The sequence below is a fragment of the Nothobranchius furzeri genome, chromosome 8 (genome assembly GCF_043380555.1).
Source record: "Nothobranchius furzeri strain GRZ-AD chromosome 8, NfurGRZ-RIMD1, whole genome shotgun sequence".
Lineage (NCBI taxonomy): Eukaryota > Metazoa > Chordata > Actinopteri > Cyprinodontiformes > Nothobranchiidae > Nothobranchius > Nothobranchius furzeri.
Genome location: NC_091748.1, coordinates 69495663 through 69521218, shown reverse-complemented (window position 1 = coordinate 69521218; position 25556 = coordinate 69495663). Strand labels below are relative to the sequence as shown.

Below are 25556 nucleotides of genomic sequence, written 5' to 3'. Positions count from 1 at the left end.
CTCCAGTGAGATCTAACTGTATCTCACTCAAACACTGCAACACCCATATGCACACCAGCAGACACCAGTGAAAGCTTGCAGTAGCTTAAAAACATCTGTGTTTTCACCCTCGAGTGCACACACACACACACACACACACACACACACACCATTCCAATTCCACACAGCAGCAATGCTGGCATCTGTTGATCTGCATTCCTCAGCTTCATGCAACCCATTAGGGTGGTATACCTTACCACAGTTTGCTTGAAACATGAGAGGAACATCAAATCACTAACCTGCACACTCATAAACACACACATGAAAAAAATGCTCTTTACACTAAAACCTTGCATCTCATCTCTGCCTACACTCTGTCACCTCCCTTCACTCATAGTTTCAGTTCTGGCTTCCTTCCAGACTTCTATCATTTCAGATGTGTGTGCTTTGACCTCTGGGAGAGAAATATTTACCTCAGAAACAACAGCATTGAGTAGCAGTGTCTCATGCACGTTGTAAAAAGGGATATGTTGCTGCTGTTTGTGTTGCAACCATCAAAACACATTAACTAAATTTAAAACGTAGCTTAACCAGCACTAAACTAAATAAACTATTATTAAAAAAGTTAACTCAAGCAAAGTAGTGACTACAATCACACTAAAATACTATCTAAACAGAGTAGCTAGATTCTAGAAAGAGCTAATCACTAAAGGTTGGTTTATGCTTGACGCGTCCGCGAGGTTTGCACGGCTCCGCGCGGCAAAATTGCGTCATTTTAACAACCACGCCCCTCCACCTGGCCTCCGCACGACAGTCAAACATGGAAAAAACATGGCGGACTGGCAAGAACTGGCAAGAACTAGTTATGGCAGAGGTTCGTAAATAGAGACATTTGTATGATTCCACTCTCAAAGATCACTGTGATCAACATGTTGTTAATAATTCTTGGAGAGAAATAGCTCGCACTGTCGGAAAAGACAAGGACGCTGTTAAAAAATGCTGGAAAATCATGAAGGACCAATATGTGAAGGCAAGGAAAGGGAACAAAGGGAAAAGCGGTGATCCTGGTGGAAACAAGAGCACTCCACCAATTTTAAAAGAGCTGAGTTGGCTCTCGCCGCAGAGACAAGCCGCATGAACCATAAACGCTGCAAGTTGTGAAGCGCGTTCCATCCGCGAGCCGCTTCACCAAGCGGAAAATAAATGTGTCAAGCATAAACCAAGCTTAAGTGCTCACAACACTCAAGTCCAGCATACCAGATGGGGAAACTACTACCAGCTCAAGTAGCCCCCTTTGAGGCACTTTATTCTTCTCCTATCAGTCCGATAAGTCACAGCTGTGATGGTAGGACATCCGGTGACATCAACCACCAGAGCGTTCCTGCCATCACCAAGCTCAGAGGCGGGACGACAAAGAAGCCAATCCGTGACGCTGTTCTCTTCCTGGATCTTCTCCCATTCGTGGAGCGCTTCTGACACCAGGAAGTTAGCATGACCAAGGACAGATTTAAAAACGGGACCCAATGCTTCCCTGCTTGACGCTCAGCTTTAAGGGGTTGTATTGGGGTTTAACCACCAAATAGTTCCCGAGCGCTGCCACAGCTGCAGCTCACCGCTCTCCACGGGGATGGGTCCAGTGTGGAGACATAAGTTCACCAGTGTGTGATGATGACACACTGGTGAACTTTAACTTAAGAACACACAGCTTCCAAAACTACACGAAATCACACTAGAGACAGAAATCCAATCCAGAAGTTTAAAGAGAGCAAACAAGCACCCCCTAGTGGCTGACTGTAGTACATGTTTAATGATGGTATAGCAAATTTGAAAAACAAATTAGCTTAAAATATTTTTTCATGCCTCTTAACAATGTTTTAACAAAGTAGATAGAAATATAATGTAGAGATAAAAAATTACTTTTAATGAAGTGGTTCTCTTACATTTGGCTAAAATGATAAATGATAAATGACCTGCACTTGTATAGCGCCTCTCAGAGTAAGGACTCCAAAGCGCTTTACACTACAGTGTATCATTCATCCATTCACACATTCATTCACACACTGATGGTGATGAGCTACGATGTAGCCACAGCTGCCCTGGGGCACACTGACAGAGGCGAGGCTGCCGAGCACAGGCGCCACCAGTCCCTCCGACCACCATCAGCAGGCAAGGTCTGCTAATAGCATGAAAGCACTATTTGAACATTTGGTTGTCAGTCTCGCCCATTGACATATATACAGGACAATTCACGTCTATAGGCTCAAATTATAAGTTTTTGTGCCCAAATGAGAGGTTCCCACCACCGCCATTTTGACCACGTCACAGGTCCCATCACGCCCAGACAATCCATAAATAGGAAAAGAGGTGGAGCTAAGGGTGGGGCTGTTATGTTTGGAACAGGGTTGGAACAATTGAACCAGTGTGGCTACTAGCTAACTTAGCTAACCCAAGAAGCTAAGAAGGGCTCCTTGAAAAACGCGGTAGAGCGACTTCAAAGTAAAGGCACCTTCGGCCAGGTAAGCTGACCGAGGATATTGGGCTTTGTTGGTCCACCGCGGTAAAAGATCCATGTGTCTGCTGTTGTGACTGTTCTCTTCTCCGGGAGCCGGAGATCGGCGAGATATTAGCTTCATGCTAACCCAAAGCTAACAGAGTATTTCCAGGAATTTTCAGCAGGAAAAAATGCGATTGAGTGGCTAAAAAGTGAAGCTGCGTCAACAAAAAAGGCTGCAGTGTTTCTGTGGTCTTCCTCAGAGATCCACCATTGAACAGCATGACTACAGCCTCAAAATAAAAACTCCAAAAAGAAACCCAAACCCAAAAAGTAAAACACCATTTGAAGTCACAAACAACAAATAATGTTTTGACCTAGAAAACAGCAACTGGTGTTTAGTGCTACCTCGTTTCCTCTGCTAATGTGGGTTTCTGGTTCCAGCAGAAGAGAAAACTTCAGAAAGCTACTTTAAGTGAACATAATAAATAACAGAGCAGATAGAACTAATCCAAAAAGAGATGTCTGATATTTTTGAAAAATTAAGAGTCAAGTAAAACTGTTTTTGCTACAGGCCTGAAATGCATCGTTGTTACAAGTTTTGCGGTGTAATAATAGCAGCACTGATAAAAGATTCCCATGTGTGACTACAACACTGCGCCTCCACAGGCTGCCTAAACTGTCTCCCGGGCTTTGTTGTTTGCAAAAACACAACAGACTAAAATGTTTCTAACATATTTAAATGCAGCGGTACATTCAGACATAAATCCACCACAAATGCATGCACACTCAAAAGGTCCTTTTGCAGGGAGTGGTCACTTCCAACCACAACGAGACAGGAAGTTCCTGCCTTCTGCATCCAGCAAATTAAAATGCAGTATTTGACGACAAAGGTTCCATTAGGAAGTCCCGTGTTACCTCCAGCACTCCGGAGTTCTTTCCTGCCTGTCAATGCCAGGAACCCATTAAGGAGCAGCGGTGGGGAAACAATACAGTCATGGCCAAAGTTATTGTTGCTCAGCGCTGCTCCTTGAGAAATCTCCAGACAATTAGGTTTAGTTCTGGCAGAAGTTGAATTTCAATTTTACAAGAAAATTTACCTAAATGATATTAGCTCGCCAAGAAGTGCATCACAGCTACTTTTATCCTTTGAATGGATATAAACTATAGTTGATTGTGTCTACTCATTGTCTTATCCCAGAGCTGTCAGCTTCCTCTTAGCTCAGATAACACCACAATAAAAACAGATCTGAAGGCTGTTCTTCAAAAATAAAGTTGAGCCGTGTGTCCTCCGCCCAAACTGAAACTGAGAAGTCTTTACAGTATTGTTCCTCTGACCTCCCCGCCTCCCACCCAGCTCAGTGACCCTTATCTACGAAGGTCGCCCACTTGCACAATGGAAGCTCCAAAACAACATGCATACCATCTTTTGAGTTCAGCAATGAGCTAAATCTAAGATAGCACATTGTAACACTGTATTTGAAAATCAAAAGGTGTGAGAAAGCAAAGAAATGAGTGACCCCTCAGGGAAATGAAGAGTATGTGCATTACAGGAGATATCTTAGCAACTGGCAGCAAAGAACACCATGAGACAGATTGATTGATATGGTAAATAATCACTGGAATAAATGAGAGTTTTCAAAATAGCCTCCTTGGTGATGCACTTGTACAATTTGTACAATTTGTGTGCAATCTGTTGCATCTCAAGTGGAAATAATTAGTATTAATCTGCAATCCTATAATCACCACAAAACAGCCAGGTTTCCAAAACGTTCTGCCCCGCATGCTGGCTTTCCTGTAATCAGGCGTTGATCTGAAAAAACGCCGATCTGAAAGACTCGTTTGCCAAAGGAAAGCAAGAATCATAGATCAAATCGGTTCAGAGCGTGCTGTGCAGATGTAAGCCAGCTGACATTCCTTTAAAAACTAGAATCGGCCCACGTTGGCAGTGATTTCAGCGCTAACTGGCTTCTGTCCAAAAAATGGCTTTGTGCACAACTAACTCATCAACTGTCTAAAGCCGAAGTGCTGAGTCTGCAAATCAAAGGTAAATAAAGTTGGTGCTTAATCTTATATTTCTATTTCATAAATAAATTCTGTGTATTTGTTTCCTTTCTTTAAAGGGCAAGTGCAAAACAAATTGACTTTTAAAATGTACATTTCTGCTCAGAATCGTCCCCAACAGCCGATTCACTTTCTTTCTTCGATCTGCAGCACAACCCCACCACAGAGCTTCATCTTCATTTCTGCAAAGTATTTGAGTTTTTAAAGAGGAATGCTGCGGTTTGCAGATCAGAAGAGCCGGGGGCGCGAAGTGCACGAGCATCCCCGGCCTGCTCTGACCTCTCCCTTCTGCTGACACTGATAGAAACGAACACACCCCCAGTTTTAAGATACCAAAAACTGTGAGAGAAAGAGCTGTGAAAGCATGCACAGATGACGACGAGTGTGTCAGCAGAGAACGAGATTAGTCGTACGCTCCCGAGGCGCTCGCTCAGCTGGTGTGTATGCTCTGATTCCCGGCTGTGTGTGTTCTCAGCGAGGGGTTTTTGGCTTCTTTTGACTGACACAGACAGAGAGTTTAGGGAGTCCCGTTCCTCCCACCGCTAAGCTAAGAAGCCCTAAAGCTCCTTATCCCAGACTCTGCCACTTGTTCCATGAATGCAGAAAACACTTAAAATCCAACTTTTAGCCAGGAAAACTAAACCTCACACACTTGCATCAAATCGTTTATTAAAGCGTACTAATAGGTCTGATGTATCTCTTCTAGTTTTTCTTTTTCTTTTCATTTCAGTGAGAACACACATTTGTAGACAAACACACTCAATGCTGCGTGGGCCAAAAGAGGCATTAACAGGTTTAGTGGAGCCTCAGGAGAAGTCCGTGGACGTCTGCAGAACACCGACCTCGTGGGAGAAGTGGGCACTCAGCCAGGCGAACCACAGAGCCTGGCATCCACTGGCACAAGCTAACTTCAAACACACACTGTGAACATTATCAGCTCTTGACATCCTGCTCTCACCACGGCAGACACACACAGATCTCTACAACGTCGCTGGGAAAGGATGGTACCTGGTGCCAAATGGTGCTGAGATGCTTTTTGTGTTTTTCTGACATCTAGAATTAAAATAAAACCTAGATTAATAAGGGTTACACATTTTGAAAAATGTGTGTGTGTGTGTGTGTGCGTGTGTGCGTGCGTGCGTGCGTGTGTGTGTGTGTGTGCATGCGTGCGTGCGTGCGTGTGTGTGTGTGTGTGTTGGGGTGGCTGTACATACACCCTCTTGGTCAGATACTTGATCCTTTTCATAATGTCTCTTATCACCTATATGCAGATGATATTCAACTGTACTGCCCATTTAAGGATTCTGAGTTCTACTGTCTGAATTACTAGAGTGTCTATCAGCTATCACCAGCTGGCTAGAAGATAACTTCCTTCAGTTAAACTCTGAAAAACCTGAATGTCTGATCGATGCCCCCGAGAGCATGGTTCCCCTGATTAGTCTAAAACTCGGTCGTTTATCCTCTGCCGTCAAGACAAACTTTAGAAATTTTGGAGTTATTTTTGACCAATCAATGTCTCTTGAAGGTCACTCAAAAATGTTGGTCCGAAACTGTTTTTATCATTTAAGAAATATCTCCAAGCTGTGAAGGTTGGTGTCAAAACATGAACTTGAAATGGTTATCCATGCCTTTATCTCCTCCTGTCTAGAATACTGTAACACACTCTTCACATGCTTTAACAAAAAGGTCCTTGACCGCCTTCAGTTGGTCCAGAACTCTGCAGCGAGGCTCCTAACTGGAGCAAACAGAAGAGCACACATCACTCCTATTCTAATGTCTCTGCACTCGTAACCCGTTAACTTTAGAGTTCATTTTAGGATCCTGATTATAACTTTCAATGCTCTACATGGTCAAGCTCCTCCCTATATTACTGAACTGTTAAAGCCTTAACCCGAGCCCTCAGGTCCACCGACCAGAACCTTCTAGAAGTTCCAAAGACCAGATACAAAAGTCGAGGTGATCAGTTATCCAGACTGTTGCACCCTGACTCTGGAATGATCTTCCTTTATCCTTAGTAGCATCGACAGTCTGGACACTTTAAAAAAAACAGCTAAAAACCCTTTTATTTAAAGCTGCTTTTAACTAAACCTTTTATTTTCTTATTTTTAACTCTAATTAGTAATCTTTCATCTGTTTATAAAATTTATAATTTTATGACTATTTTTATGATGTTAATCTAATTCTGTTTTGAGAGCATTTAGATTTTTTATTTAGTTTTGATCTACGTGAAGCACTTCGTGATTCTATGTCTGTGATACGTACTATATAAATAAAATTTACTTACTAACTAAAAGAAGGAAAAGCATTGTGCAATTGGTTGTTCATGGTGCAGCCGTTCAGCTCTTTGCTCTGTACGGAAACAGTCACCCTACGATGCGCGGAGTGGCTACAGAGAAACAGACAGATGGGGGGAGAGAGAGAGAGAGAGAGAGAGAGAGAGAGAGAGAGAGAGAGAGAGAGAGAGAGAGAGAGAGAGAGAGAGAGAGAGAGAGAGAGTGTTTCAATACACTTTCCATCAGATTAGGCTGCTAAGCATTTTTCCACAGCACAGCTCTACCTAAGGCTTGGAGCCCTAATGGCCTGGTTTCTAGAGCACAACTAGAATAATTTACAATGTGTGTGACTTCATTTTAAACTCAAATGATAATTGCTTTAAGTTTTTGAATCTGATTTGAACGAGGATGCTTTGGGCTGAATTCCAAAACCAGTATCTCACTGGGCTACAAATGTTGTAATCAAACTGAGTTTGTGCTCACAAGAAGTTTGATCAAGGCAACATAACTGCAAACAAATTTCAACAGTTGCACAAAGTTTCTTGCTGCAATTAGTGTCTTTTTCAAGCTGGAGCATAACTTTAAAAAAATATTTGAATTAGACTATTTGACCCTAGGTAATCTTTCATAATGGACTTGGAGGTGGCGTTCAACCGCATCCCTCGGGGGAGCTGTATACGGGGTACTCCGGGCGTGTGGGGTACAAGCTGTTAGGTCCCTTTAAGACCGGTGTCAGAGCTTGGTCCACATTGCCAGCAGGAAGTCGAGCTCGTTTCTGGTGAGAGCTGGACTCCGTCAAGGCTTTGTCACAGATTCTGTTCACAACTTTTATGGACAGGATCTCTAGGTGCAGCCAAGGTGTTGAGGGGATCCGTTTTGGTGGCGTAAGGATTGAGTCTCTGCTATTTGCAGATGACGTGGTCCTGTTGGCTTCATCAGAACATGATCTTCAGCTTTCACTGGAGCGGTTCGCGGCCGAGTGTGAAGCAGCTGGGATGAGAATCAGCTTCTCTAAACCCAAGACCACGGTCTTGAGTCGGAAAACAGTAGAATGCCTTCACCGGGTCAGGGATGAGGTCCTGCCTCAAGTGGAGGGGTTTAAATATCTTTGGGTCTTGTTGAGGGAAAGATGGATCAGGAGATCGATAGGTGAATTGGTGCTGCGTCTGCAGTGATGAGGATGTTGCTGACATTCAGAGGCCCACTGATCTGTCATGGTGAAGAAAGCTGAGCCGGAAGGCAAAGCTCTCGATTTACCAAACGATCTACGTTCCAACCCTCACCTATGTTCATGAGCTTTGGGAAGTGACCGAAAGAACGATATCTTGGGTATAAGCGGCCAAACTTTGTTTTCTCCACAGGGTGTCTGGGCTCTCCATTAGAGATAGGATGAGGAGCTCAGTCATCCGGGAGAAGCTCGGAGTACATCTGCTGCTCCTCCACATCAAGAGGAGCCGGTTGAGGTGGCTCGGGAATCTGATTAGGATGCCTCCTAGAAGCCACCCTGGTGAGATTTTCCAGGCACGTCCAACCGGGAGGAGACCTAAAGGTTGACCCAGGACACGGTGGAGGGACTATGACTCTCACCTGGCCAGGGAACGTCTTGGGAATCCCCGGAGGAGTTCGCCCAAGTGGCTGGGGAGAGGGAAGTCTGGGCCTCCCTGTTTAGGCTGTTGCCCCCACGACCCGACTCCGGATAAGCCGTCGAAAAGGTATGAACAGATGGATGGATGGCCTTTAAAATAAGGCCAAATGTGTCATTTTGGGATTTTAGTTTGATTGTTTATTTTTGTTTGTTTTGTTTTTTATAATTTGGGAAGAATTTTAGGTCATCGGAATCAGCAGATCTACTTTACTCAATGTTTTTCTGCAGACTGAAACTTATGTTTGATGCAACTGAAGTGATGAGTGTCAGATTTATGTACTTGCTACATTTACATGAAGTGTCAGAAAACCAAACTATTGCCTTAGTTTGACCAAAGTTGGACTTTTAAAATGCCAAATAACACCTTAGTCTGGCTAAAGTCGAACTGAACTGTACTACTCCTAATCGAGCTTAAGTACCCAGATAATGTCATAAAAAAACAACATATTTTTCTGCATGTAAACAACAGTGAAGTCAGATGCACTTCAACAATCATTCAGTTTTAACAGTCAGACGTGTAAACCAGGACAAAGACTCCCCTTCTGGTTAAAGTTGGTACTGCCATTGCTCCGTTTAGATGTGCAGGTAAGATGCGGCACACCCTGTTCTAGTGGCATGACTAGAAAACCTGGCAGGTAGGCAGCAGCTGCACTAAGCACAGGTGAGGATCTCCGGGTGTTCCCTTCCTAACCAACTTGTTCTGATAATCCAACTTTACCCTGACTGTACTAAAGCATCATTGAGTAACATAAAGAGTTACATTTCAGATCTGAAGTAAGAGTGTTTTTTGTTCCCCCCCAAGTCCTTCCAAGCAGGTACACTTTACTGTTCTATCGTCTTCTGGCAGCTCTTTTTTATTTATACAAGTACCCCAATACCATAGCATTCATTTCTAGAAAGAGACCATTATTAATGTCTATAGCAGGGATATTCAATTCCAGGCTTGGAGGGCCGGTATCCAGCATGTTTTAGTTTGAACCCTGTTTCAACACACCTGATTTCAATCAGCAGGTGATTAACAGGCTCCTGCAGAGCCTGATGAGCTGCCGCACAGGTGATTTAACCACTGAATCAAGTGTGTTGGAGAAGAGAAACCACTAAAACATGCTGGATACCGGCCCTCCAGGCCTGGAATTGAATACCCCTGGTCTGTAGTATTTAGATTTTTTTAGTTATTTGTAGCATTCTACAGAAAACCGAGTCATTTCTCTGCCAGTGTATGCTGGAGTCCACTCAAGACATCACGCAAGTCTGCATACAGAAATAAACTAGTGATGGGCGAGATGGGATCGGTCTGGACTAAAGAGGCAGATCCACAAATGACAGACTGAAAGCTCGAGTTCATGCAAATAATATGAATAAATAGGATCGGATTTTATTTGTTCTTAATTTGCCATCTTACTAAAACACACACACACACACACACACCACAGCTGATCCCCATCGTGTCTTATTTTTGTGCAGATGTTTTAACGTTGTTTGTATTCATCTGATTAAAACCCGCAAAAAAAAGTGTCCTTTGAGATTTTAGGCATCGTTTTTCTGCTTTGATTAAAGCTAAACGTTAACTTTGCAGAGCTTAAAGTCAGGGCAGCTGTGGCTACATCGTAGCTCATCATCACCAGTGTGTGAATGGATGAATGATACTCTGTAGTGTAAAGCGCTTTGGAGTCCTTACTCTGAGAGGCGCTATACAAGTGCGGGTCATATTAACCAGCTGAACACATTTGAGTGGGCCTCTGAATGTCAGCAATCACTAAATAAAAACCCTTCTCTTATCACTAATCAGACAACTATAGTACAGGCGGAACTGGAAAATCTGGAATATGGTGCAAAAGTTCATTTGTCACTATTTCAACTTAAAGTTGCTATATATTTTTTTCTTTAATCTGATGGCACCATCTAGTGGCTGACAAGCATATCACACCATGGCCTACTTTTCATTTCCGTATTTAAGGCCGAAAGCAATGCCCCTTGTTCATGAACGCACTCCTCTAGCAAACAGAGCTAAAACACATTGTTTACAATTAATACACACGTTATGTTGTGTTTTCATATATCTATGTTTTAAAGACGTCTTTGTCCATGAATAAGGTCACCGACTTGCATCAACTAGGTGCGTCCTTTAACGCTCGAGCACACTCTGTGATTGATGTCCATACATAAGCGGTAGTCTAACGCTATTGGCTAGTGCTGACTGGTCATATTGCATTAAGCTTTTTGGGACGGGGGTGGGCTTAGCACAAAAAAGGCGTATTTCCTACATCATATACATGATGTACATAATAAGACAATCTTTTTATGGACTTCTGAAAATTCATGCATAATTCCTGAAAGGGGAAAACTCTGGACAAGCAGCTTTAAAGGCAGACTTTGCAGTTTTGGCTTGCTTTTAGCCCCCTCTAGTGTGTGTTGATCTAACTGCTGAAATGTCTCCTCAGTCTTCATTCGATTCTCTCATCACCAAATCAAACAAATTAGCTGCGTTCACGATCCAAAACATGCAGGAAACGTGCTGGAAGCAGACTGCAGCGATGGCATGTCAAATCCATTTTACTAAGTCCAACAGGGGGCGGCCCGCCACTCTGAAGTTAGTATTCTGAAGTGTGGTAACCTGGGTGGTGGGGGTCTGAGAGACATTTCATTAACCCTGTAGAGGGTTTAAAAGGTTAAACTAAATACGAGACAGACTCATTACATGCAAAGGCAGATATTTCAAGCCTTTAGAAGAAGAAGAAGAAACAATCTTTTCTTTAGCGCCTCTCAAGATAAAATTCACGAGGCACTTCACAAAAACAAAACAATTTCAATATAAAGATTTAAAAAAATTATCAAAAACGCCTTTAAAATAAGCAAAAATAGACGATTGTGATTAAATAATGCAGAGAAGGAGAGAGAGAGTGAATAGAAAAGAGGGAAATCAGTGGATCCTGAGGAAGGTGGAATAGGTGGGGAGAGCAGAATAAGGAGTGGGTGGTGATGAACGTCACACCAAAACCAGCCTGAACAGGTGAGTCTTCAGCTGCTATTTAAAGGAGACCACTGAGTCCACTGATCTCAGGCTCAGGGGGAGACAGTTCCAGAGTCTGGGGGCCACAGCAGCAAACGATCTGTCACCTTTGGTCTTTTTCAGGGCTGCACAATTGTCATAATTGTGATGATTATGGCTTACAGCTTATGCAAACCCCAAATTCAAAATCTCAGAAAATCTGAATATTGTGAAAAGGTTCAATAGTCTAGACTCAAAGTGTCACACTCTAATCTAATCCAAACACCTGCAAAGTCGAATTACTGGCATAAATGGACTTTTGCACCATGTTGTCATTTTTTAAAGTTTCACCTGTAGATCTCAATATTATTGTAGAAACTACAGTAAACAAGCGTTTCACAGCTTAGGCGGCTACAGTTCAGTTTAACACAAATACCTTTTGAGTCCTGCAACCTAACATTTTCCGTTTTCAACATTTCCACTCAATGCAGACTCCTCTCCTCATCTTTAGGAATTCCTGAGGCTCCACCTGTGCAGCCCTGAAAAATCGATGGGTATCGAGCTCTGAAAGAAGAGGGAATAAAGGCCTATCTGCTTGTTTTCATTTCCTAAAAAGTTGACATTTCACAGATACGCTGCTTCACCAGACTCTGTCAGTTTGCAAATCGCACGTCATGACATCGAGCGCCCGTGGCAGCCACCGGCATGTGAGCTGGTATGACTCACCTCTCTCCACCTCCCGGTGAAGCACGCTGACACACGGGGCCAACACAAACAGCCAGGGAGAGCACACTGATGCGGGTCGCCCGGATCTAAGAGGAGCCTGTGTGCTTTCCTGAAAATAACATGTTGGCTTTTGAAGCAGCTGCACAGGGCACACGCTGTGCGGCACCATGGTGAACGGACAAACGTGTAAAAAGGAGCTTTCTGCTGCTTTAATGTGTGACTGCGGTCGGCCAGCCAACCAGAGCTGATGGTGTGTGGTAGGCGAGCGGTGGGGACCGAAACTAACTGTGAATGCACGCAGACACGAGAGGGAAGAGGGGCGAGGGGGCTGCAGGAGGGAGAAAAAACACGCCTGAGTGTTGTGCAGAAGCTGCAAACACATTGGTCCTAAGAAGCAACCCCCTCCTGGTTGCGTTAAAGGGACGTCTGTATTGGAACTATATTTATGTGTGCACGAGTCAAACGCCACCCGGCTTAAAAACCGCTGCGATGCCAGCGAGGAATTTAACAGAAAACAAACGCTTTCGTGAGGGAGATCCGTTGGTGTGATGAGACACAAAAGGGAGGAAAACAAAAAAATAAAACTGTCCATTTTGAAATGTTTTCTATCAAATGAATCCATTCGAAAAAGTCAAGCATCTTTCTTACCTCTGCAGCCGTTTGGTCCTTTTGAATAAAAACAAAACTAGTAAGGAGGAAACTTCCACTTCCAGCTCCAGGATTCCCTCTTTTTTAGGTTTTCATATTTCACATGCACACTTAGTTCTATCGGTCGAACTAAAACCCAACAACTGTCTAAGATACGAAGGTCTGAGTAAATATAACGTGATGAAAAGTGACCGGTGGAAGGACGGTAGAGCGCTAGGAGGCAGGCAGACGGGATGAAATAGGAGAGCAGACTGAGTGGGATGCAAGAGCTATTCTTCCTAACATCGGAGCGTCTGTGTTGGATACACCCACCTCCTCAGCATGCATCAAATAGGAGCCTTTTCTAAAGTATGCAGACACAGAGAATTCCTGCGTGCAGCACGAGATCCAAGCTGACCTGGGATTGTGTGCATGTGAAGCTGCAACACTCAATAACTATTTTTTTGAGAGGATTTTTTGGGGGGGGCACGTTAACATCCTGATGCACTAAAACTGCTCTCACAGCTGAGCCAATCTGCTGGGGCTTTTTAAAAAATAAAAATAAAGAAAAGATCAACAGTAAAGGCTTTCCTTTTGCCTTTAACGGCTCCTAATGAGTTGAATTTGGTGCTTGTGGTGTGCCCTCGTACAGCTAAAGCGCTGCTGTGATTATTCCAGCAGTCGTCACCCTCGAGGGATGCCCCACAGGTCAGAGGAGGAAACACGACACTCCGGCTAAACTGTTATAATTGGTTTGTGTTTTCGTTTGTAATTAATTCTGCAACTGAAACCAGAAGAGGGAAAGAAATCGCTTAAAAAACTGAATGAATTTCAGGTAGTATGTTTATGCTGAGGCTATAAATCTGATGCTATTCTCTTTAACCCCAGATTAAATGTGTTTTAATCTTCATCAGACGGAGCAAATTGACTTAGAGCTGATGTAAAACAATAGTTTCTGTCCTAGTTCCATGTCTTCGCTATTAGATTAGCATATCGATACGTAGGAGGATAAATTGATGTTAATAAATAGCTGCTGCATCTGCGTCTAAAGGATTTTCTGCTGAGAGGTGAAGACTTCAAGACATGCCTCTCATTCCTGGAGCGCACGACTGCCCGTCACTCAACATGCCTTCACATTCCCATCTCCTCCTGGCAGTGTTGGAGGATGGAGCCTCCACACTATCCACCTCCATCTCTCCAGCCATGAGAGGTTTCTGCCTCCTGGGACACAAAATCCGCTTTAATAAATAGCTTAAATCTCACTGTGTTGGCCAATTTGTTGAGTAACCACATTTATTCTTGAATCAATATGTTCGCCCCAAACAGAGGTCCTGTGAAAAGTTTAGAGGTGCATTGAAAGGGGATGTGTATATAACTATGTTGCCATCATGGATCAAAGTGATCTTGTTCTGTGTTTCATTTAATGAAACTGTCAATCAGAAACAAGGGTTTTATTGTCTACTGAGAGCCCAGGACATGGATGACAAAGCCTTTGGGAAAATGTTGGTATTAGGAGGTGATGAGAGATGGAGGAATGTGGTTTGTTGTGCTCTTCTAGGTTAGAATACGAATGGAACAAAAACAAAACACTGCCCCATCAGTTCTGTTTTTGTGATGAGGATGTATTATGCAAAACTCACCTTTTGCATCTTTGTGTGCTGCCATATTGGGCTGTACTGCCTCTATAAACACTCCAAACATGAAAAAAAAACCTTTCATCCATTTTCTGGCAGTGTTTGAATTTAGGAAATATGTGCCTGAAACAAGCTGTGTCAAAAACTGTGACATTTGTGACATCACAGATGGGGAAATAACAATAGGACCACCTCCCATGTGCAGGAGAGAGCTGCTGGAGGAGCAGCCGCTCTACTCCAGGCCCTCCCAGATATCGCAGCTTCTCAGCTTACAACAGCCAATCAGTAGAGGGGTGGGCGTGGTCAGCTCCAGCTTGTTTTCTGTCCTGAAACGGCTCATTCTGGAAGGTACTTAAACTGTCAGGAATAAAACTGTGTTGTGTGCAAGTGATTTTGCGATAAGAGCTTCATACATACATTTTGTTTCGATCATAGGACAATTATAAATTAAGAAATACATTTACAATAAGTCCCTTTTAATTCTTAATCCCATTTGGTATTATATTTCATAAAACGAATGTTAAATATCCTTTTTGTATTTTGGGGGGGCGATGGAGGGTAAACCTACTATTTCAATCCCTCACTTTATGCACTGAATTGCCTCCATGCATGAAATGTGCTACATAAATAAAGCTGCCTTGCCTAAACCTGGAGAGTGAAGAGATAACCCCTTATGGAGCACCAGACTGGGGAATGTGATCACAGTTACACTCTGTCCCACAGGAAGTCTTGTACCCCTAAACTATTACCATCCATTACTGCGTCCTGCTGCTGCAACAACACCTGATTATCAAGGCAGAGAATCTGAGTGCTTTCCAACAGCTCAGGCACAGGAGCTGCTCATCTCATCTCGATGCATCTTTGCTGCTGACCAAGCAGTCACTCTGCAGCAGCAGCAGCAGCAGCACTCACGGATCGCCCAGCGAACACACCATCATATGACAAATGCTCACACGGAATAAACCCAACGACGCACCTGGCGTTTGTCGTTTTCGTGCAGCATTCAGGTGCTGCGACACTCCCCTTATCGTACAAACGCACGCCTGCCACAACACTGAGTAGCGTTTTATAACATCAACACAGTGCAATTGGTTTTATGATGAAACGGGGATTAAACAGGGGGCTCTGGTTGCGATTCAACCCAAGAGAAGTAATTGTATGCATTTATGCATAGGTAGAGGGGAATATAAATAGCATCTTACCGTTAAAATCATGAAGAGGGAGCCTGCTGACTGTCAGATGAGAAGCTGATCTAGTGTAGATGGTGATGATGATGATGCTGGGCAGCCCGATCTCCGATTCCCTGGATTATTTCGCTCCCTGTTGGTGATCAGATGTAACAGCAGTTTAACGGGGAGATCTGTTTTATTTCACAGTGCATTAAATGGTTTATCATATTTACAATGTATGGGAAAATGTATGTTTTATCTAAATGTTAAATTAGTTTTGGTTCTGCAAGGGACCAATTGATTTGGATAGGGAAATATGAATTTCCGCTTATATTTTTTTCAAAATAACAGTCACAAAAAGAAGATTTCAGTAGTAAAATAAATAAATAAATATGAAGAGAGAGAGAGAGAGAGAGAGAGAGAGAGAGAGAGAGAGAGAGAGAGAGACCCCAAAGATTAATGTATAATAAATCACTACCATTTGATGAAATATGCTAAATTAAACAACTAAAAATCTGGTATTTGTACTTATCATAATTAAGTCACACGCAAAAAACAAATGACACAAATGAACCCATGGTAAATGTGCCAGTTCAATTGTTTTCAAACGTCTTCGTTTACACTTTGATATGAAATTACATTTTCAGAAATACGATATTTTAACGTGTTAAACGTTTTAAACTATTAAGGTCCGGAAGAACATTGGCCTGGCCAAGAGATGATGATAATGTCTGTGTACTGTACTTTTTTGTTATCATGAAAATTTTGCCTGGCCTAAGCTGTTCGCAGCCAGATCCTGCCTGCCCCTTTCTAAAACTACAATATGGCGTCTTTGACAAGCAGGCTTTTTTGGAGGTGGCTTAATTTATGCCTGCTGTATAAAATGCCAATATATCTTTTCATGTCTTTTTAAACAAGTCTGTTCAAATTAAATGTTTTTATAATAGTCTATCATGTATTTTTAAGCCGTATTTTTGCTAAATTTTGACAGATATTTTCTAAATGAAGGAAGGGCTTCACCGGCAGAGTAACGGCTAGTGGGTTCTTTAGCAGGAAAAAGCGCCAACTTCTCCACCGCCGTCCGATTAGTCAAAACGGTTCAAAAGACGGGACATTTGGGATAATTTATCACATGTAAAATCGGAATGAATCTTTTAGGTGAGAATTAAAACGGTCAGCTCGCTATTTTAATTAAGACTGCTCGTTTGCTTGTAGAGGCAGCGTGCTGCCTGTTTACTCCTCCCACTTCTTCACAACACCTCAATGCCGACCTAGTTTCGTTACTGTGTGTTGTGAAAATAGCTGAAAACCTATTTTAACTGCGTGCTAGTTTCATGTTAGCATTTCCCAAATAGTACAATACAACGGCTCCACACTAGTTGAGGAGGTGTGGTGTCGCCATGCTTAAATCGTTAAGTCAGCTGAAGCCAGCTGGTGTGTTTATAAAATTCTTTGTTTAGTCGGTAATTGGGTGTAGTTTGTTGAACTAGAACAAACAACACTGCTATTCTCAAGCCAATTTGCTTATAACTAGAACCCAAACTTGAGTGCGTAGGTTACGTTCGTTCGTGTGGAACTCTGATGGCGCCCATCGAAATTGGATGTTGCCGTTTTTATTTTGGCCAGTAGGGTGCTGTTGCGTCTTGGTTGAAAAATTAAAGGTACCTTAGAAAACATGTCAAATCTGCAAGGTGAGAGTGCTGGGCCGGCACATGGGAGTCCGGTGAAAAAGAGTAGACTGTCTCTGAAGTTTTTCCAGAAGAAAGAAGCCAAGCGAGCTCTGGATTTCTCTGAACCTCCTGCAGAGGAACCCAAAACAACCGAACCAGAGGGAAGGTAGGAAGTTCCTGATGATTGGTTGATAACTGATCACTAAAACTTCAAATTGAGCACTAACACTACCCGTAACACTTGTATCTATGTTTTATTTTCAACACGTGATTCTTGTGAAGCCCTCGTGAGTTTTTCTTTTTCCTGTTTTCGCCCTTCAGCACCTGTGAACAGGTGGTCTATGGTCCCTCTCCTTATCAAGCATCACCTGGTCTTCCAGCCTCATGTGAGAAGAAAGATAACTTGATTCCTTTCGTGGGTCTCAATAACCTGGGCAACACCTGCTATTTAAATAGTATTTTACAGGTTAGTATTTAAATGAAACTGCAAACTAATAACTAATACCAATTTTGTTAAACTTGTGAAATGTGACAATTCAAAAATGATCTTAAATTGGGAAAAATCATATTTTCTTCATTTGACGTGTTGGCTTGTATTCATAGACTTTATTTTACATGTATGGTGCAATTGCAATTTACTTTTGCAAACTTCTTTGCTGTGATAAAGTCAGTTAAGATCTAATAACTAAAACAGGGATGAGACTTAATTCAACAACAACTTTGAATGAACTTTGCAACTTGTAGAAAATAAAGAATGCAAGGCACTGAACTTAAAGAGCAAGTCACCCCCCCTACAAGAAACTTACTGTACTCCAGGGCTATTCAGTTCTGGGCCTGGAGAGCTGGTTTCCAGCACATTTTAGTTTTAGCTCTGCTTCAACACACCTGATTTCAATCAGCAGGTGATTAACGAGCTTTTGCAGAGCTTGATGAGCTGCTGCACAGGTGATTCAACCACAGAATCTGGTGTTTCGGAGCAGAAAAACCACTAAAACGTGCTGCATACCAGCCCTCCAGGACCAGGATTGAATAGCCCTGCTCTGCTCCCACTTCATGTTTGAAAACTGCAACAAATGCTGTTGCCTGGCAGACCAAGAGGGTGGAGCCGCTAACAATTACACACAGGCCGTTTCTCAGTGTGCATACTTGTCCGAGCTTGTGTACTCGTGTCCTTATGAAACGTCATCAACGAGGACTTTTCCAATCCTATGTATGCATAACGGCTCAAAGTTCCCGGATGTGTTCTTGCTCCACCCATTGTATCGAGGATGCATCAATGCATCCTTCTGCGGACATGGGACAGCAGTTTCCCATAATGCATTGCGTTGCAAACCGTTAAACTCCGAATGTCAGAGGAAAAAGCGAATAACTAATGTTTTACATTGGAGATATAAATAAAGTAACAAAGTTGTCTGTTATTGTAAATATTCGCGTGTAAACTGTAAATTTTGCTGTGTGTATTACTCTTCCCGATCCTTCAAAATGCTAATTAGCTAACCCACTATCAAAATAAAAGCACTGTAGCTCTGTTCTGATGATCTTCTTCCGGCTCTTGGAGAGTACAGACGCCTTTTTCCTCCTCTCCTCCCTATCTTATCCCCAAGGCTCTTTGTTTGTCTTTGGGTGTGCGGAGCTTCTACATTTTTTCTGGAAACTGGCTTGTCTGAATCTGGTGCCCTTGAGCCTGTGAGGCTGAAACAAATACCCTCCCTCAGAAGAAATGTGGAATGCTGCCGTTGCCATGGCAACTCTGTCTCCCTATCCCGGCCTGGGTGGGACTGCGAGCTGTGAAGGCCGCTGAATCGTTCCAGAAGTCACTGTGCTCTGTAAACCCAACAACCCCCCACCCCTATCCAGACTGAGGTGGAGAGCGCTGCTTATCGCGGCTGCTGCTGATGTGTGGAGAGTCCCGAAACCCTACCACCCCACCTAGTGGACACTTATGTTGTGTAATGTCTGAAGTCTGTTGCATTTCTGTCTGAGGTGTGTTTTGCGTAGCAATGCTGTCCTCCCTGTGGAGGGTAACTCTGAAGTGCCTTTTTTCCCTCCACCTGACTCAATCCTCATGTAAACCCTCTGATCTCTATTAAGGTAGCGCGACTCGGGTTGCGAATGACCACAGTCACCAATTCTTGCCGTGTCTGATCTCAGAATTGTGTGTACTGAAACTAATTTCCCTCTGGGATTAATAAAGTATCTTTGAATTGAATTGAATAATAAACTTTTTATTCATTAAAAAGTGGGAAATGCTAGTATTTTAATAGTTTCGATCAAAAGTGGGCCCAATATAATACAAATAATACTTTTTTTTTTATTATTTAAGTAACGAACTAGACTTTTGTTTTAATGTCAGATCATTTTTTTATCTGTAGCAAGAAGCAGCGCTTGTTGCCAGGACACAACGGAGTACGGTTCTGTTCCAAATGCCGTCCTCGTCCTCCCGTACTCGGTAGAACAGACTTTCTGGTGTCCTTGCCAAGAACATACTTGTCTAGTACACATGAACATACTAGCATCCTTGAGTACTGAGAAATGGCCACAGGCTCAAAATGATGTTGTGATGTCAGAATGTACCAGCTAATGTCCAGAACGCAGCAACACACGTCACCTCTCTGTTCATTGAGCTCCACTGGCTACCGCTAGCAGCACGCATCAAATTCAAATAGCTAACACTAGCATACAAAGTCCGAGATGGTACGGCTCCCTTCTACCTGAATCATCTTGCAAAGGCTTACGTCTCGGCCTGGCCGCTCCGGTCATCACAGGATCGTCGGCTAGCAGTGCCTACACCACGCTCAGGACAATCCAGACTTTTCTCATGCATCGTTCCACAAATGTGGAATGACCTACCAAGCACTACAAGAACATCCGCTTCCTTTTTGACTTTCAAGAAACTCCTGAAGACCCTGCTCTTCAGAGAGCATCTTCTAAACTAGCACCCTCCCTGTACCCGTCCCCCTCTCTACTGTCCACTCCTTGTTCCCTCCTCTCCATGATTGATGTCAAGTTGTTGTTGTTATTGTTGTTGTTAGCCTCAAGGGCAACATGCCGATTATCACTTGTAAGTTGCTTTGTACAAAAGCGTCTGCTAAATACATAAACATAAACATAATGTCATAGTGTACCTCTTAGCCAATAGCGATGGCAGATTTAAATTCAAATGTGGTGCAGTTTTTACCTGAAGAGGGCACAACACTGACAGAAGAAGAAAATATCTTTTCTTTAGCGCCTCTCAAGATAAAAATCACGAGACGCTTCACAAAAACAAAAAAAATGTAAGAATAAAAACATTTAGAAAATGGTTAAAAATAATTAAAATGAGCAAAAAATAGACAATTGTGATTAAAAATGTAAAGAAAGAGAGAGTGAACAGGAAAGAGGGAAATCAGTGGATCCTGAGGAAGGTGGAATAGGTGGGGAGAGCAGAATAAAGAGAGAGTGGTGAAGAAGGTCATACAAAAGCCAGCTTGAACAAGTGAGTCTTCAGCTGCTTTTTCAAGGAGACCACTGAGTCCACTGATCTCAGGCTCAGGGGGAGAGAGGTCCAGAGTCTGGGGGCCACAGCAGCAAATGATCTGTCACCTTTGGTCTTTAGCCTGGTGCTGCACAACCAGTTTAAGGCAGAATATTTAAATTTTAACCAAGATGCTCTAAAGTGCCAAATTATTGACTACATGTCTGCAGCACAATCAGACACTCATTTACAGTTCATCAGCAAAAATAAGTTGATTTGGGGGTGGCTTGCTCTTTAAGAAAACCAGAAGTGTGAGATGATAAAACGTAATGAGGTTAGCAGCAGCTGAAACAAAATGAATTATCCACACAAAAGTTTGAATGTGACTCTGATATAAAAATGTTCAAGGTTGCTTCTGTCGGGGCGTTGTCTTTCTGAAATGTGCGTGTTGTTGCCTTGGCAACAGTCATTTATTGAATAGAAACATTTTTAACACTAAAGTAAAATAAAACATTAGCATTTGAAACGTTACAGCAAACACAAGTCTGTGCTAAGGGTATGTGTTCATACTTGTTTGTCTTCAAATTATCCTCTTAAGTGTTGGTGCTGCTGTAACAAGTGAATTTCCACACTGTGGGATCAGTCCAGTGTATTCCATTGTGATGAAATCGCCATAACTACTGTTGATGTTACAGCTATCGTAGTAAGTAGCCCGCTGTTGGTGTTAGCGGCTAACTAACAAGTTAGCCCAAATAGGCAACTCTCCTGGTCGTCAGCAAGATCCTCGTGAATCCCTGTTGCCGTGCCGTGGAGGGCAGATTTAGCACATTCTTCACTTTTTATAAAACGTTCAAGCTCCTTTGCCGGTTCATCGTGATACTGTTGTTTGGGCCTCTCCGGTGGCGCCACAGCTGCGTGAAGGGCAGAGGAAGCAGCAGAAGACGCCACACCGTTTTTGAGGGAAAAAACAACGCTTCAAAAAAATCAACCATGGTTAGAATATTGCAGTCGTCGTCCAAATATGTTGGTAGTCAACGTAATCAGCGCCGGTTAAAGCATTTCCAGTGTTTCTCACATGAACAAAACCAGCTCGGCGGTGAAGAGGTGAGATGACTTTTTAAAACTGAGAATGTGCAGAGACGGTATTGTCTTCTACCGGGACAGCTGCACCCGGAGATAAGTGATGCTCCACCATGTGTTTTGTCTTCCTGGCTGATGTGGTGTGTGATTGTGTTCATCTGTAGGGTCGGTGTAGGGTTTTATCACAGTTGGACACTTGTATGACCCGCTCTGTCTGCAGGTTCTGTATTACTGCCCGGGGTTCAGAGAAGGCATAAAGAAGCTGCACGACCTGTCTAAACAAAAAGACACACCAAAGGAAGAAACCCAGAAAAGTGAAGAGGTTGGTTCAGGGTCTTCAAGCTAAAGTGCAACGTTTCTCTTTTTTTTCTAAGAAAATGAATCACTAGTAATTGTGTTTAATTTCAGCCGCCATCCCAACAGTCAGATGGTGCTTCTGAGGCTCTGCCATCTCACATGGAGCTCCTGTGGAGCTTCAACAGTCTGATAACTTCAGCTGAGCAGCTGCAGTCCAGCTACCTGCTAGCCCCTAAGGGCTTCAGTGGAGAAGAGCTGGCCACACCACCTTACAAAATCCTTCACACGCTCCGGTAAAGCTTGGTTTGGTTTCATTTAGGGAATAGCTGCTGTTTGAAGTTCGTGCTGGTTAGGTGTCGGTTGTGTTTTTGGGTTGCAGGCAGCTGAACTCCATGTACGAAGGCCATCTCCAGCACGATGCTCAGGAGGTTCTCCAGTGCATCCTGGGATACATTCAGGAGGCGTGTCACACCATCAGAAAGGAGCAAGAGTTGGAAATCAAGGATGTCGGAGAAGTTAAAACGGAGAACGGCACTGGGACGGAATCGAAAGCATCTGCAGATGAAGACGGCCAGGTCAGCAGCAAGAGGAAGAGCGACACCGAAGTGGGGAACGTCAAGAAGAAGCCCAAGTCCATCAAGTCTAAAAAGTCTGACTCTGCAGAGGTAAACGTCTCTAGACCCTTCACTCGCTCCAAGAGAAAATCCTCCAGTGACATCACAGTGGACAGCACCCAGACTGAAGACAAGGAGGAAGAGGAGAAGACTAAGAAAGTGAATAAGGACGGAGGCAAAGAAGAAAAACTATCTAAGGAGATGGATGGAAAAGGGAAAAAGAGGGCCAAGCTGAGCTGGCTGAGACCGTCGGGAAAACAGCCAAGTATTTTCTCCAAGTTCTGCAGCGTCGGGAAGCTCAGCTCCACAACCGTGAAGAACCAGAACGAAACGGAGTCGAAAACAAAGCTGACAGACGAGATGGATGATAAAACGGGCCAAGAGCCGTTGTCCCAGAACGCTAATGAAGAGAAGAACATGAAGGAACATCAAGGTAGGCCTCGAACACTTCCTCAGAGAGGGAGAGAGGCTTGCAGTTTTTCTACAGTGAATAAGGTGTTTGTGTGTGTGTGTGTGTGTGTGTGGCTCAGATGTCTTGGGCTTGATGGAGAGGTTGTTCCAGGGTCGCCTGGTTCTGAGGACTCGATGTCTGGAGTGTGAGAGCTTTACAGAGCGGAGAGAAGACTTTCAGGACATCAGTGTCCCCGTCCTCGATGAGCAGCCCAGCAGCCCAGAGGATCTCACAGAGAGTGAGTTTTTGTTTTTATACCAGAGGAACAAATATCATCAAGCCTTTTAGAATGAATAGTAATATGTTGAAAGTTGTTCTTAATCAGTCCACTTCAGAAAAAACTCCTGTCCTGATCTCTCTCTCGCCCCCAGTCTCTCCGGACCCCAAACCGGAGGTGAAGACTCTGAAGTGGGCCATGGCTCAGTTCGCCTCAGTGGAGCGCATCGTCGGGGAGGACAAATACTTTTGTGAGACGTGCTTCCATTACACCGAGGCTGAGAGAAGTCTGCTGTTTGACAAAACACCTGAAGTCATCACCATCCACCTGAAGCGCTTCTCTGCCAGCAGCTTAGAGTGAGTGCTCAGCAGACCCAGCTGGTCAGACCTGTGTGGAGTTTGAGCAGAGCTTTGCTCTCTGGGTCGTCATCGCACTAAAATGATGTAAATCACTGCAAAGACTAGTCAGATCGGTGATTTAGATTTTTTTCTGTTTGGCTGCAGGTTGGACCCGTATGCTGGCCTCTCTAAAGTCAACACCCCCCTGCAGACGCCGCTGACTCTGTCTCTGGAGGAGTGGTGCACAAAAACGTCATCTGCCAGAGGGCAGCGGTATCAGCTGTTTGCCGTGGTCATGCACAGCGGCATCACCATTAGCTGTGGCCACTACACTACTTATGTCCGCATGTCCGACCTGAAAGATGTAAAGCTCTGGCTGCAGGACAAAAAAGAACCAGAGGTGGAAACAGATGAGAGAGAAAGGAAAAAGGGAGCACAGAAGGAGGACAAGCTAAACTACGACGATGGAGAGGTGTCCGTCAGTCTAAATGCTAGAGGACAGAGGCGTTCGGGTTTGGCTAGCGCTAAAGCAGCGAGCAAAAAGCTGTCGGAAGCTGGTGTTGGACTCTTGGGAGGACAGAGGAGTTTGTCTGGTTATGAGCTGGAAAACGGCAAACACACAGAAAAAGCAGCCAGTCGTAGAGCATCCGAAGGTTCAAAACGGCAAAAGACCATAAACGGCTCCAGGCAGAACACCGACGGACTTCAAAAGGAGTCTGAGACGACTGAGGAGACCTCTACGGGGATGAAGGCGACAGAGCAGCAAGCTTTGAACCATCTTCTGGAGTACGAGGGGAAATGGCTGCTGTTTGATGACTCCGAGGTGCGTTTGTTCGAGGAAGAGGATTTCCTGCGAGCCTGCTCCCCCGAGACGTGCTCCTCCTCCACACCTTACCTGCTGTTCTACAGGAGGATGGCTGAACCTGGGAACTAAACCAACAGCTGGAGCTTTACCTGTGAAGCTTGGTGCCAAATATCAGAGACTAAGATGAGGATCCCTTCTGACCCTGAAGCTTCTACCAGCAACAGTGGGACCAAGACCCGTCTCATCCTCTCATGCAGGGACTCCTTTCGTAACAAAACACATTAGCACAGCTTTTTTCCCTCCTGTACGATCATAAAAGGAAGCTGAAGCCTTTTATGGTTTTATTATCTATATTTTAAGCCTCTATACTGTCTTAGGTCTTTACCTAGCGCTAAAAGCACATTTCTACTAATCTTTCATAGATCGGATAATTGTACATCTAATTTCAGGTTTTGTGCGGCCTAAACTTGTTCTGTATTATGTTTTTTTGCACCATTGCTGCATATTTAAAGAAGTCTCTTCTTTTTGAGTGTTTTCTTGACTTGTGCAAAAGCCATAACTCAGTAATGTGCTGTTGGGAGTAGGAAAGCAGCCTCAGCAGCAGGTGTGTAAGAAATAATGAAAAAGGTTGGTCCGTCTATACTTACTCCAAGAAATGATCAGGTTTTTACAAATACAAACAGGAAACGTGGTTTAATGTTGTACAAAATACACAAATGTGAAGCATTTGAATGGTTTTAAGCTAAAGGATAGATTTGCCTCTTAATTGTTGCCGTTTTTGGTTTTTAGACGGTGGAACTTTCCTCCACAGCTGTACATAGATGATTACCAGACCAGAAACACCTAAATGACTGCTAAAGGGAAATATTTCTTTTCACTGAATAAATGTGCTTTAAAACAACCAGTTATTAAAGCTTAAATGGTTCTCAGTGCTTTATATCCTAAGCACCATTATTTAGCTGATTTACTGTTTTTGAGTTCATAATTACTCCACCTTGTTTTCCTGGAAAATGGGGGACTATTTTTAATAAAC

General features: G+C 43.5%; 2 protein-coding genes across 6 annotated transcripts in view; one reads left to right on the top strand and one right to left on the bottom strand.

Moving 5' to 3' along the window:
• kank4 (KN motif and ankyrin repeat domains 4) overlaps positions 1-15738 on the bottom strand; it is a 104875-nt gene extending 89137 nt beyond the window's left edge. The window contains exons 1-2 of one of the 4 annotated variants that reach the window (XM_070554270.1): positions 12816-12919; positions 6819-6920 (exon numbers count right to left, since the gene is read on the bottom strand). The gene's annotated coding sequence lies outside the window, so the exon portion shown is untranslated. Of the gene's footprint in view, positions 1-6818; positions 6921-12167; positions 12250-12815; positions 13030-15630 lie in introns of those variants that run through there. The other 3 variants (XM_070554269.1, XM_070554268.1, XM_070554271.1) reach the window with 3 other exon arrangements.
• Positions 15739-16638: 900 nt separating this feature from the next.
• Positions 16639-25311, top strand: usp1 (ubiquitin specific peptidase 1). Of its 2 annotated transcripts, XM_054752122.2 has the most exons (9): positions 16639-16755; positions 17289-17433; positions 17589-17733; positions 22022-22123; positions 22210-22391; positions 22478-23145; positions 23243-23401; positions 23535-23736; positions 23884-25311. In XM_054752122.2, the coding sequence occupies exons 1-9, from the start codon at positions 16743-16745 to the stop codon at positions 24650-24652; spliced, it is 2385 nt and encodes a 794-aa protein (XP_054608097.2). In that variant the 5' UTR covers positions 16639-16742; the 3' UTR covers positions 24653-25311. The 2 variants fall into 2 exon arrangements, with proteins under 2 accessions (XP_054608097.2, XP_015826488.3); XM_015971002.3 differs by lacking the exon at positions 16639-16755 and having other exon boundaries at positions 17049-17433.
• Positions 25312-25556: the final 245 nt, after the last annotated feature.

What these genes read in the sequence shown, in the direction of transcription:
- usp1 (XM_015971002.3), top strand. Translation starts at nt 17,273, where the DNA reads ATGTCAAATCTGCAAGGTGAGAGTGCTGGGCCGGCACATGGGAGTCCG. An exon ending in AAAATCCTTCACACGCTCCG is followed by an intron (nt 22,392 to 22,477) that starts GTAAAGCTTGGT and finishes TTTGGGTTGCAG; the next exon opens with GCAGCTGAACTCCATGTACG. An exon ending in CCCAGAGGATCTCACAGAGA is followed by an intron (nt 23,402 to 23,534) that starts GTGAGTTTTTGT and finishes TCTCGCCCCCAG; the next exon opens with TCTCTCCGGACCCCAAACCG.